Source organism: Heterodontus francisci, chromosome 19 (genome assembly GCF_036365525.1).
Source record: "Heterodontus francisci isolate sHetFra1 chromosome 19, sHetFra1.hap1, whole genome shotgun sequence".
Lineage (NCBI taxonomy): Eukaryota > Metazoa > Chordata > Chondrichthyes > Heterodontiformes > Heterodontidae > Heterodontus > Heterodontus francisci.
Window position 1 is genome coordinate 16,715,068 of NC_090389.1, and position 14,191 is coordinate 16,729,258.

At 47.9% G+C, this 14,191-nt stretch overlaps 1 protein-coding gene across 1 annotated transcript in view; it reads right to left on the bottom strand.

Moving 5' to 3' along the window:
• Positions 1-14,191, bottom strand: part of dnah1 (dynein, axonemal, heavy chain 1) — a 697,254-nt gene that overhangs the window by 648,571 nt on the left and 34,492 nt on the right. The window contains exon 8 of the mRNA XM_068051405.1: positions 9,247-9,499. Within this exon, the coding sequence (XP_067907506.1) occupies positions 9,247-9,499 (253 nt within the window). The remainder of the gene's footprint in view (positions 1-9,246; positions 9,500-14,191) is intronic.

Consider the following 14,191-nt stretch of genomic DNA (forward strand, 5'->3'; position numbering starts at 1 on the left):
ATACTGAGATTCAGACTACTAGGCTAGATGGGATTGAGGTTCACAAGGAGGAGGTGTTAGCAATTTTGGAAAGTGTGAAAATAGATAAGTTCCCTGGGCCAGATGGGATTTACCCTAGGATTCTCTGGGAAGCCAGGGAGGAGATTGCAGAGCCTTTGTCCTTGATCTTTATGTTGTCATTGTCAACAGGAATAGTGCCGGAAGACTGGAGGATAGCAAATGTTGTCCCCTTGTTCAAGAAGGGGAGTAGAGACAGCCCTGGTAATTATAGACCTGTGAGCCTTACTTCGGCTGTGGGTAAAATGTTGGAAAAGGTTATAAGAGATAGGATTTATAATCATCTTGAGAAGAATAAGTTCATTAGCGATAGTCAGCACGGTTTTGTGATGGGTAGGTCGTGCCTCACAAACCTTATTGAGTTTTTCGAGAAGGTGACCAAACAGGTGGATGAGGGTAAAGCAGTGGATGTGGTGTATATGGATTTCAGTAAGGCGTTTGATAAGGTTCCCCACGGTAGGCTATTGCAGAAAATACGTAAGTATGGGGTTGAAGGTGATTTAGAGCTTTGGATCAGAAATTGGCTAGCTGAAAGAAGACAGAGGGTGGTGGTTGATGGCAAATGTTCATCCTGGAGTTTAGTTACTAGTGGTGGACCGCAAGGATCTGTTTTGGGGCCACTGCTGTTTGTCATTTTTATAAATGACCTGGATGAGGGTGTAGAAGGGTGGGTTAGTAAATTTGCGGATGACACGAAGGTCGGTGGAGTTGTGGATAGTGCCGAAGGATGTTGTAGGGTACAGAGGGACAGAGATAGGCTGCAGAGCTGGGCTGAGAGATGGCAAATGGAGTTTAATGCGGAAAAGTGTGAGGTGATTCACTTTGGAAGGAGTAACAGGAATGCAGAGTACTGGGCTAATGGGAAGATTCTTGGTAGTGTAGATGAGCAGAGAGATCTTGGTGTCCAGGTACATAAATCCCTGAAAGTTGCTACCCAGGTTAATAGGGCTGTTAAGAAGGCATATGGTGTGTTAGCTTTTATTAGTAGGGGGATTGAGTTTCGGAGCCACGAGGTCATGCCGCAGCTGTACAAAACTCTGGTGAGGCCGCACCTGGAGTATTCCGTGCAGTTCTGGTCACCGCATTATAGGAATGATGTGGAAGCTTTGGAAAGGGTGCAGAGGAGATTTACTAGGATGTTGCCTGGTATGGAGGGAAGGTCTTACGAGGAAAGGCTGAGGGACTTGAGGTTGTTTTCGTTGGAGAGAAGGAAGAGGAGAGGTGACTTAATAGAGACATATAAGATAATCAGAGGGTTAGATAGGGTGGATAGTGAGAGTCTTTTTCCTCGGATGGTGATGGCAAACACGAGGGGACATAGCTTTAAGTTGAGGGGTGATAGATATAGGACAGATGTTAGAGGTAGTTTCTTTACTCAGAGAGTAGTAGGGGCGTGGAACGCCCTGCCTGCAACAGTAGTAGACTCGCCAACTTTAAGGGCATTTAAGTGGTCATTGGATAGACATATGGATGAAAATGGAATAGTGTAGGTCAGATGATTTCAGAGGTCGGAGAAACATCGAGGGCCGAAGGGCCTGTACTGCGCTGTAATGTTCTAATAAAAAGTTAAGCTTGATAACACTGTCAATAAAATCTTCCATCAGTTTGCTGATGTTTGAGAGTAGACTGATGGAGTGATAATTGGCAGGATTGTATTTGTCCTGCTTTTTATGGACAGGACATACCTGAGCAATGTTCCACTTTGTCGGATAGATCCCAGTGTTGTAGCTGTACTGGAGCAGCTTGGCTAGGGACTTGGCTAGTTCTGGAGCACAAGTCTTCAGCGTTACAATGGGATGTTGTCAGGACCCATAGCCTTTGCTGTATCCAGTGCGCACAGATGTTTCTTAATATTATGTGGATTGAATCAAATTGCCTAAGACTGGCATCTGTGAAGCTGAGGAAGCTCAGGAGGAGGCTGAGGTGGATCATCCTTTTGGCACTTCTGGCTGAAGATGATTGCAAATGTTTCAACCCTTATCTTTTGCACTGACTTGCTGGGTTCAGCCATCATTGAGGATAGGGATGTTTTTGGAGCCTTCGCCTCCATTGGTTATTTGCCTGGATGGGTGTAGCTCCAACAACACTCAAGAAGTTCGACACCATCCAGGACAAAGCAGCCTGCTTGATTAGCACCCCATCCACAAACATTCACGCCCTACACCACCAATGCACAGTGGCAGCAGTGAGTACCATCTACAAGATGCACTGCAGCAACGCACCAAGGCTCCTTGGACAGCACCTTCCAAACCTGTGACCTCTACCAACTAGAAGGACAAGGGCATCAAACGCATGGGAACACCACCACCAAGTTCCCCTCCAAGTCACACACCATCCTGACTTGGAACTATATCGCCGTTCCTTCATTGTCACTGGGTCAAAATCCTGGAACTCCCTTCCTAACAGCACTGTGGGTGTACCTACCTCACATGGACTGCAGCAGTTCAAGAAGGCAGCTCACCACTACCTTCTCAAGTGCAATTAGGGATGGGCAATAAATGTCCTAGCCACCGATGCCCACATCCCATGAATGAATAAAATAAAATTGTTGATCACCATTCACAACTGGATGTGGCAGGACTGAAAAGCTTTGATATGATCCGTGGTGTGGAATTGCTTAGCTCTATCTATAGCACACTGTTTCTGCTGTTTAGCATGCATGTAGTTCCATATTGTAGCTTCACTAGGTTGGCACCTCATTCTTAGGTATGCCTGGTGCTGCGCCTGGCATGCTCTCCTACACTCCTCATTGAACCAGGGTTGATCCCCTGGCTTGATGGCAATGGCGAGTGAGAGATATGCTGGGCCATGTGGTTGCAGATTGTGTTGGAATAGAATTCTGCTGCTGCTGATGGCCCACAGTGCCTCACGGATGCCCAGCTTTGAGTTGCTAGATCTGTTCTGAATCTATCCCATTTAGCATGATGGAAGTGCCACACAACACAATGCAGGGTGTCTTCAGTGAGAAGACTGAACTTCATCCCCACAAGGATTGTGTAATGGTTCTGCTGCAGAAGTAGCAGATGAGGGCTTTGATGAGGCGGCATACAGGAGAAGGCTGATGGGTATGACCACAGAAATATTTGGTGCATTGGCAGACCTGCCAGAAAGCCAGTGGTCACTATCAAGGAGCATCGAGTCCGGCACCAACTTGGTACAAGTCTTTGCACAGAGTTTGGAGTCCAGCCTTTCTAGTGTGCAAGTGGTGGCTAACTCCACGAGAAGACTTGTGGACCCAACCAGAATGCAGTGTCTGATGGCCGATGACTGAGTTTCCATTGCAACACAAGCAGAAGCCACCCAACGTCTGCAGCATCTGGCTGCAGTGGAAGCTCACACTGAAGTCATGCAAGTTCAGCTTGTTGGAATACAAGTGCAGCTTGCTGCCATGCAGGTTCAGACTGCTGCCAGCATGGCTGTAAATACTAGTGCTCAAGAGGTTTTCAGGGTGTCACAACAGTCCTGCAATTTGTCCTCCAACAGATAAGCTGAGCTGCTGCCCCAGGGAAGTGGCAGTGGCTCTGTGGAGCATGAAGCTGCTGACCTCTCTCAGGATGATGGTATTTGACCTCCCACCACTGCCCCTCTCCAGTGCCCTTGCTGTTGCCTGTCTGCCAGCCAATGCAGACTACTGCCACCCATGCACAGGTGGTGTAGTCCAAAGCTGGGTCTTCTAGGGCCAGAGCTGCACGAAGTAATTCTAAACAGGCCATCTGCAATCTCCCCATTGAAATTCAGCAGCCTTTTACCAGCCATGCTGCAGTCACTGCTGCAGTCACTAAGGTAGCACTACGTAGGAACACTAAGCCAGGCAAAGAAACACAGAAGACAGGCACTACTGGAATGTCCAAGGGTGATTAGTTGACTTATGTATAAAATATTGGATGGTTTGTTTGATAAAGTTGGCTTGAAATGCCTTTAATGGCTTTTATTTCAGCTTTGTGGCCAAGAGGACTCTCCGATTGTTAGTAACAGAGGGAAGGGAAGGTGTGGGACTGTTGTTGAATGGGGATTTGGGTTATTTTCACTGGTACCATGGTCGGATGAGTCGATCATGGACAACCTGCTAGAAAGGGGATTTGCTGGTTGCCTTCCCCCTTCCTTCTCCTCAGCTGCTCACCGTATACCTGGTGGCAAGGACAATGCCTCATGATGGTAAGGTTGCACAGGATACAGAAGCTCGTGATGAACCATTGCTTAAACACATCAATGGTTTATTCAATGACATTTCATGTGGCAGCATGCCGTCTACTTGTGTTTTGGTTGTGCACCAGAGTCATGAGCCAGTGATCAGTGAATAGCCCTTATCGCCCAGCAGTCACCCTCTGGTTTGGTTTTGTGGCTCAAATATTAATAGTACAGCGGATTGATGCAGAATAAAGGCATCATGACTGCTACCAGGATACTGGACATTCACCTGCAGGATGCGCTGAGCATGGTCGCACACCAACTGTACATTCAGGGAGTAGAACCATTTGTGGTTGCAGTACATCTCTGCATTTAGATGCAAAGCCATATGTGTGCAGTCAATTACATCCTGCAGCATGGGGACATCTGCTATCCTGGCAAAACCACATGCGTGCTCCAACTCCTTTTCTCTGACTAGAGAAAATACAAATGTACTTCCCTCTCCTGGCAGAAAGATTTCCCTTATACAGTCGTGGACGGCAAACTGGGAGATGTTAGAGATTTTGCCTGCTTACAGCTTTGAAGGATCCTGATGTGAAGATGTTCAGGGCCACAGTCACCTTCACAGTCACCAGCAGCGCTGTCCTCACCCTGCTCTAAGGCTGCAGGTCTGCCTGAAAGAGGTGGTAGATTTCGGTGAGCACCTCCTTCGTAAAACAGAGACACCACACACACTGCTTCTCGCTGAGGTTGAGGTAAGAGAATTGCTCCCTGAAGACCCTGGGTGTATAAGGCCTCCTGCTGAGAGCCCTCTCCAACTTCCCCTCCTGCCTCTGCAAGCAACTTGTCCTCATCTGTGTTGGCTCTACTCAATCTCCTTGTCATGCTGTAGGCCAAGGGGGATGGTAACTACAGCACCCATGAGTGGAAGTAAGTGGTCTGAGCAGAACCCTTGAAGTGAGAGCTCCCTGTAGACTTCAACAACTTTAAGTAGCAGTTGAAAACTCACAGCACGTCTACAAACTCAGCAACAGCCAGTAGAAATCAATAACTACCTGAAAGTGGTTGTTGATCCCATTAAATACCACTGTGGGGGGTCCTTCCTGATGCTGACACATGTTCAGCTGTGCATGTTTAAGATAGGACATTAGCTAGAGAATTATGGTCTAATATCACAACATAGGCATCAAATCAGCGTTACACGTTATCAGATGTTAGGATCTGCCTAATCTGCATACTTCCAGTACACGTTCCCAATACACGTGCTAACACCCTCACCAAAAATAGGGTTCAGCACAACCCACACTGGAGACAGCATCCATAGTACTGAAAATATAAATGCCATAGAGCTGAATTTTGCAGATGGTGACTCCACTAGATGGTATTGTAATCTATTTTTTACAGATTTTTATAAATAAAGTATATTTTGGGAAAAAAGGTTCCCCCAGGTGTGGAAAGAGATGCAGTGGTTTTTGTCGAGGTTCATCCCGAGCAGCTCTGTAACACAGGAGTCTGTGCTCTACGGGCTGTTCCCAGGGACGCACACCGAGATAAACATCAACTGCTGCTGGAGGACTATCAATTCGGTAAAAGACACTCTTTGGTCTGCCCGAAACTTGCTAGTCTTCCAACGCAAAGAGTTGTCCACGAACGAATTTTGCAGACTGGCACGTTCCAAGGTCCAGGACTACGTGCTGAGGGACGCACCAAAGCTAGGGGCAGCCGCTGCAAAGGCTCAATGGGGAAAGACCACTGTGTAAGGTCCCCTCCACCAAGGTGAAGTGAGGGGCTGGATCCATGGAAAACCCCTCGAACTGTAGCCAGAAAATATTTGTTTGCTGTAAAATGTACATTGCATATAAAATGAAATGGAAGGGTTGTGAGGCAACTCACTCCTGTATTGAAGGAAACTGATCTCCTTTGCACTCTTTGTATTGTTTGATTTGGTGCTTTTTGGAACTGCTTTGTAATGTATTTTTTACAGATTTTTATGAATAAAGTATATTTTGGAAATAAGACTCCACTTTAAAAGAAAAGAATGCAAAATCTGCTCCGGCCGCAGTCGATTGGGGTCGAGGTCAAGGAAGATCTCCGAGAGGTCAAGAGCCAACAGGCCTTGCTCTTTGCCACAGAGGCCTCCAAAACCATCTTCGGGTCCAGAGTCCGCACCGTTGAGCAGGATAAGACGTGCTCGCGTTACTTCTTCCAAAAGGTACACACAGAGAGCTCTGTGATCAGCAGCCTGAAGGAAGAGGATGGCTCGGTAACGTCTTCGCAGTCCGGCATATTAAGGATCAGCATATCCTTTTATGCTGGGCTGTACGACGTGAAGCCCAAGGACAGCATGGTTTCCCAGTCCTTCCTGTTATCTATCATGGGGGTCTTAGAAGACAGCATGAGGGAGAGACTGGACAAACCGGGAACTCTGGATGAACTGACAAACACCGTCAGGTCCTTTGAAACGAGTAGAACTCCCAGAAGCGACGGCTTATCGGTTGAGTTGTATTCGGCCCTGAGGGACTGGGTCGGCCCAGACCTGCAAGAAGTATACGAGAGTATGCTTCTGGCAGGCAGCAGGTCAGAATCCATGAGGAAAAGCATCATCACCCTCAACTACAAGCGGAAGGGGGAGAGAGCGGATATCAGAAATTGGCAGCCCATCTCACTGCTTAATGTTGACTACAAGATTCTGTCCAAAGTCATCGCCAGTCGGGTCAAGTCTGCTCTGGAGTTGGTGATTCACCCTGACCAGACCTGCACGGTACCTGGCAGGAAGATCTCTGATAGTCTCGCGCTCCTCAGGGATACGATCGCCTATGTACGGGACAGGAGGGTGGACACCTGCCTCATCAGCTTGAACCAGGAGAAGGCCTTTGACAGGATATCGCACACCTATATGATGGACGTGCTCTCCAAAATGGGGTTTGGGGAGGGAATCTGCAATTGGATTAAACTGCTCTACACAAACATCAGTAGCGCAGTCTCAATCAATGGGTGGGAATCAGAAAGTTTCCCGATCCAATCTGCAGTCAGACAGGGCTGTCCTCTCTCCCACGTCCTGTTTGTTTGCTGTATCGAACCTTTTGCTGAGTCCATTAGGAAGGAAGCGGGCATAAAAGGGATGACAATCCCAGGCAGCGGAGGCACTCAGGTTAAAACCTCCCTGTACAAGGACGACGTCACCGTCTTCTGCTCGGATCCGCTGTCCGTTCGCAGACTGACGGGCATCTGCGACCAGTTCGAACTGGCCTCGGGAGCCAAAATCAACCACGGCAAGAGTGAGTCCATGTTCTTTGGGAACAGGGCCGACTGATCCCTTGTCCCCTTCACCATCAGGTCAGACTACCTGAAGGTGCTGGGATATGGTTCGGAAGGGCGGGGGCGTGCGCCAAAACCTGGAAGGAGCGAGTAGTCAGGGTACACCACAAACTGAGCATGTGGGAGCAGCAATCTCTCTCCATTGTAGGTAAGAACGTGTCATCAGGTGTGAGGCGCTCACGTTGTTGCTGTATGTGGCGGAGGTCTGGCCCATATCCCACTCCTGCGCCGTGGCGGTCACCCGAGCCATTTTCCGCTTTATCTGGAGATCTAAAATGGACCGGGTCCAGAGGGACACGAGGTTCAAACCTCTGGATAAGGGCGGGAAAAATGTACCCAACGTCGCCCTTATCCTGATGACCACCTTCGTGTGCAGCTGCATCAAGCTGTGCGTAGAGCCCCAGTACGCAAACACCAAGTGTCACTACGTGCTGAGGTTTTATCTGTCCCCGGTGTTACGAAGGATGGGTCCGATCACATTGCCGCGGGACGCTCCATCCAGTTGGACCGTGCCGTACCACCTATCCTTCGTGGGAAAGTTTCTGCTGGAAAACACCTTTGACCACCAATCCATCAGGCAGTGGTCTGCACGAAATGTCCTCAAGGCCCTACGGGAAAAGGAGATGGTGGATCCGGTCAGATGGTTCCCCGAGCAGATTGCCAACGTCATTTGGCAGAATGCCTCATCACTAGAACTTTCAAACAAGCAGCAAGACGTAGCTTGGCTAGTGGTGAGAAGGGCCCTCCCCGTCAGATCTTTCCTGCACGCCCGGAGTCTCACCCCCTCCACTCGTTGCCCTCAAGGTGGCTGCAGTGGGGAACAGACAGTTGCCCACCTCCTTCTGGAATGAGTCTTTGCAAAACAGGTGTGGAAAGAGATGCAGTGGTTTTTTGTCGAGGTTCATCCCAAGCAGCTCTGTAACACAGGAGTCTGTGCTCTATGGGCTGTTCCCAGGGGACGCACACCGAGATAAACATCAACTGCTGCTGGAGGACCATCAATTCAGTGAAAGACGCTATTTGGTATGCCCGAAACCTGCTGGTATTTCAGCGAAAAGAGTTGTCCACGACCGAGTGTTGCAGACTGGCACATTCCAAGGTCCAGGAATACATGCTGAGGGACACACTAAAGCTTGGGGTAGCCGCTGTAAAGGCTCAATGGGGAAAGACCATTATGTAAGGTTCGCCCACCAAAGTGAACTGAGGGGCTGGACCCATGGGAAACCCCTCTGGCTGTATACACCAAATATGTGTTTGCTGTAAAATGTACGTGGCTTGTAAAAATGGAATGAAAGGGCTGTGAGGCAACTCACTCCTATATCGAAGAAAACTGATTTCCTCTGCACTTTTTGGAATGTCAACTTGGTGCTGTTTTGAACTGTTTTGTAATGCATTTTTTACAGAATTTTATGAATAATGCATATTTTTTGGAAAAAAAAGACTCCACTTTAAAAGTTTCAGTCATTCAATGTGGAACAGTTTGAGATGTCCCAAGGACATGACGTAAATGCCAGTTTTTTTTCTTATTAGATTATTATTAAAGAGTTGGAAACTGTGGAATCATAGGGAAATAGCACCTTTGCCAACTGGGTGACACAACCTTTAGAGCCTGGATTCATATGCAGCCCAGACTAATGGGAGGAAAGTTTTCTTTCCACATTGACTTTAAGGATCCAATGCGGACTGAGTTTGGGTCATCTCAAAGTAGTTAACCACTAAAGGCCGCTAAAATGAAATACATACGCAGATTTATCCCGGAATCCAGGAGTGCTGAAAGCCCATTTCTTCATCCTTTTAAAACTTTCTACATCCAGAAACCTAAGCTTATCAACTGGCATGCAATCTATATATAGATTGTAGAGCAGCAGTGCTTCTGTCTTCTGGCGTAGGAAGTGAGCTTGTGCCACTCGTTTTGAAAAAACAATAGGATCCTCTGCACAGAACATCAGACGAACCCGTGGTATCCAGAACTGATTGGGCAACTCCAATCTCTCACCTGTACAGAAAATGATCATAGTCATCAATACATAAGGAAGCAAAATCAAATAATCCTCAGAAGACTCTATCTAATTCCCCCACCTAATGCAGAGAGTGCACAAAAGGCTCCCTGACTGGGTGCCAGCCACAGGTCAGTAACAACACTTTCACCTCTGAATAGAAAGATTATAGGTTTAAGTCTCACTCCAGAGACTTGAGCATAAATTCTAGGTTGACACTCCAGTGCAGTACTGAAGGAGTGCTGTGCTGTCTTTCGGATGAAATGTTAAACTTAGCTCCTGTCCACTTTTAGGTGGATGTAAAAGATCCCATGACACTATTTTGAAGAAAAGGGGAATTTTCCCAGTGTTCTGGCCAATATTTATCCCTCAACCATCATCACTAAAAACAAGATTCTCTGGTTATTTATTTCATTGCTGATTGTGGGACCTTGCTGTGCAAAAGTACTTCATTGGCTGTAAAGCACTTTGAGGTATGCTGAGCTCATGAAAGAAGCTATATTAATGCAAGTTCTTTCTTTCTTTAAAGTGCTAGTGGTGGCAGCTGTTAGGGCCCCTCTTTCCTCTCTGGACCAGGGTTTAATAAATAAGCCTATGGTGGAACATTTAACTATTTGACCTGCAAGGGGCGGGTGGGTGGGGTGGGGTGGCTGGTAGCACAAGGGAAACCCAGAAATTTGGGTTTCTCCACACATTGTAGCGTTATCAATAGGGACCTGAGGAATCAGAAGCCTTGAGGGGGAAGTCAGAGGTCTTGGCGGAGAGTTTGGAGGCTTAATGGGGACACTGAAAGATTCGGGGGCAGGGGAACTGTCCAATCGCAAGGGGTTGGCAAAGCAGGTACACTAGATCCAGCAGGTAAGTAGAAAATCACTTACCTCCTGAATCCAGCAGTCTGCACCTTCCTTTAGCTGTCAGGTTTCTTGAGGCCTGGAAAACCCCACCAGTCGAAGTTAAATTTAAAATGGTGGATAGACATGAGGCACGCAGCTTCAGTATAATATTTAAATTGCCAACCCACTTCCTGGGAACATTTTCGTCACCCGTCCCTGTCCCGCCTCCATTAAAACTATAACTGGGTATGCTGGAGGCAGGTCATGGTCAGGATTCAGATTTTTAACTCTTTAACCTCTCACCCAACTCAAACCCACCCATTTTTTGGCGGTTAAAATTCCCTGTGTATAAAAACAATCCATCTCGTCCCTCATCCTCAGCCGAATCATGTGGTGAACACTGATGCGCTGAGTTCCTTCAAGTGAGAACTGGATCAGTCTCTGGATGGGAAAGAATTCACTTAATTTAAGAGGTAGATAATGGATGATATTAATCAGCGCCAGAGTGATCTCTTGGGTGTGTTTTGATCACCTAAAGCGGTGAGAGAGAAATTTTTCAGCTTTTCCCCATTAATTGGTCCTAGTTTTTAATCCTTTTTTTTGCCTCTCCCGGGAGATTACAAGGCTTTAAGGTGGGGTGGGAAGCTGATATATTGTGATGCATAAAGCATTGCAGTTGTGTGGGAAAGTTGGACAGCCCAGTGGGTCTTTTCCTGTTCATTATTGTCGTATGATTGTATTCTGCTAATTTGCTTTCTTTAGGCTTATTGCATCGACCTGACTCGGGACTGAAGTTTTGCAGAAAGTAAACCAGACTGGTGCCATTCTTATATAAGCCATTAACAACATAACAATGGTATAAATGGTTTAATATCATTTGGACCATCGGTCCTGACAGGTACTCAATTTATGACAATATGGTGGATCAGTTAAGAGTAAATTTTTGAGTTTAAGTTATTTTTGTCAAATTCAGGTGGGTTTACCAGCATGAGATTAGTGAGAGGCCATGGAGTGCTGTGTGAAGAAAATCATCTTTGCCCATAAAAAAATGCTTGAATAGAGACATATGTTAGGAGTCAGGAATTAAGCAACACCCCTGAAAAAAGGAAAATTAATTGGAAGCATAAGCCAACAGGCATTAACTACCAGACGACATGTCACAGACTGAGAGTCAGAGTAGCTGCATGTTAGCCACGGCTCAGTGGTAGCACTCTTACCAATGACTCAGACGGTTGTGGGTTCAAGCCCTACTCCAGAGACTTATGGCAGGATTTTGCCTCCGGGGTTGGGAGCCCAATATCGGAACTGTTTCCGGGTCCCAAAGCCACACCAGGGCCGGGGGGAAGTAGTCACAATTTTCCCCGATGCCAGCTGCTAATTGGCTGGAGGGTGGATTTGATGGCCAATTGGCTGCAGGGTGGATTTGATGGGCAATTAGCAGCGATACGTGTGGGACGGAGGCGGGACCTCTAAAGTGTGGGCCTGATTTAAAAGCAAGACTGCAGCCATTCCAGTGCCAGTCATTTTGACCTACCATGGAAGCCTGAGCATACCAGGAGAAGTAGAGGCCTGGCACCCGGGCAGGACTGCCCCATATTTCACACAGTCCTTGAAGTACTAGTGAAGGCAGCAAAAGCGAGGTGCAAACTCTTTTTTCCGGATGATGGCAAGAGAAGGCCACCCAGCCAAACAAAGCAAGCCTAGCTGAAGGTGGCAGAAATTGTCAGCAGCCGCGCTGTTTTACAGAGGACCTGGGTGCAGTGCCACAAGAGGTTTAATGACCTTCGCTCTGGCAAGGTGAGTGTAATGCTAGAACCAGAGACAAATCTCCAGGTCTGCAGCCACCAGCATTCACAACAGCTGAGCAGCTTGAGGGTACATGCTGCTCCTTAACATGGGAGATATGTGTGTGCCCAGGGTAATTACTGACCTGTCAGCAGTGCTCAGTGACCTAGGCTGTTGAGGACCTGGCAGCACTGATACACGCAGCTTCTCATTTAAATGAGTCACTGGCATTGGAGAGAGGCCAACAGTACCTTATCTCTACTCTCTCTCTTTTGTCCTTGCAGGAGAAGAGGGCACCGAATTTACAGGACAGGCACATACAGGATAAGGAGTGGCTCAGCTCTCCATACTTTCGGCCATGAAGGAGGCTGCAATGGAAATTGCCAGGTTGGCCCCGCACGACCAAGACGGCAATGGAGAGATGGGAAGATCTGGAGGAAAGGGTGAAAACATATTGAAATATATAGATGAAGAGGATGGAATGCAGTCCTCCCTGTCCGACAGCATGCCAATGCTTCAACTCCAGTGGGAAGCCTCAGCTATGCAGAGGTTTCTGCTGTCACAGGTGAGTTCTCATGATCTCCTTCTTGTATCTCCCACAGGGTCAATTGTGGAGGGTGAGCATAAAATGCAGCAGCATCACTGGGGTCCTGCCAAGAATCCAAACCAGCACAGCCAGCATCGTCACATTTTTCAAGTGCACCCTCCACTAGCGCGGATACACTCACATCAGTGGGTCCTCATGTGCGGAGCACGGCACTAGTGAGCAGGAGAGGATGGGAGAGGCAGAGGTTGCTGTGGGCAGTGCCCTTGGAGGATGGAAGCCAAACACAGTCATGCTTAGCTGGGCACAGGTGCAGGGCCTCGCTAGTAACAAGAAAGGCGGTTCTACTTTGACCAGCAGTGTGAGATGTGTACACACGTCAGAATTCCCTAAGGTAGTCCAGGGTCATGGGCTGAGAATGGAGGAGTCCATTCAGCACATGCTCACCACCAGGGCTCAGGGCTTTGAATGCATGAGCTCCTCCATTAAGAGAGTGGCCAACCTCACATAGAGCTATGTATGGCAACACTTGGAATGGATGCAGGAACAGTGCTCTGACATGCACAGATGCATGCATTTTTCTGTAGCACTGACCTGTCAGTGGGGCTGATGGCATAGAGATGCATGGAGTGATTCCCAGTTGGACCCCAGCTGGCGGTCCCCTCTAGCGATCTGGAGCACCATCAAAGGGCTGAGGCAATCACAGACGAGGATTAGGATGCCACCCCTCACAGGGCACCATCATCATCACCATCAGCTTCCTTGGCCCCTCTGACTGAGGGACCATCTATGAAGAAAGCCCCTGTGATGGAGGCTGCCCCTGCATTGACACCAGTGCAGCAACCTCTGGAGATGCCCCCACTGGCACCTCCAAGCCACTGACAAACAACACATGCATCTTAGCTGTAAGCATGCGAGCAAGCTGCCTCCACCTCATCCAAGGTCACAAGGAAAGCACCATGTAGAAGTGGCCCACAACAGAGGCCACCATGTCAGTCAGAGCACTGAGGTGTTCACTGGGGTTTCTTTCATTTGTAAATATGCACATTGCAATTAATTGTTAGCACTGTAAATGTTAAGACATAATCCCAGACCCATGAGTTTCCATTCTTTAATGGCACGACTGCAAAAAAGGATGAAGTAGTAAAGGGAAGCTGTGGTCTTTGAATGGGGACACTGAGACTGCCAGACAGATGCGCACCATGCACTGGTGGTAATAGTGGATAAATGTTGTGTCTTCAATGGTTGTGTTCTCACAGGCTGATCAAGGTGAGTTCCAGAGCATGCAGTCCTGCTGGATGAGAAGCGCTCAGGTGAAACGTGCCTGGATCAGATGTGCCATGCAGTTCATGCCATTCTCATGAGATTTTAGAATCCTGAGCCAGCCCAGCTTCGCGACCTCCCTGCTCAGCATGGAAACTCCTCTGCTCTGCATCTTCTTCCTCCTCTGATAAGCTGTGCCAATCTAGTGCAGCAACCTGTTCAAGGCCCAAGTTATGGAAAGCGCAGCAGACCACCACAATGAGCGA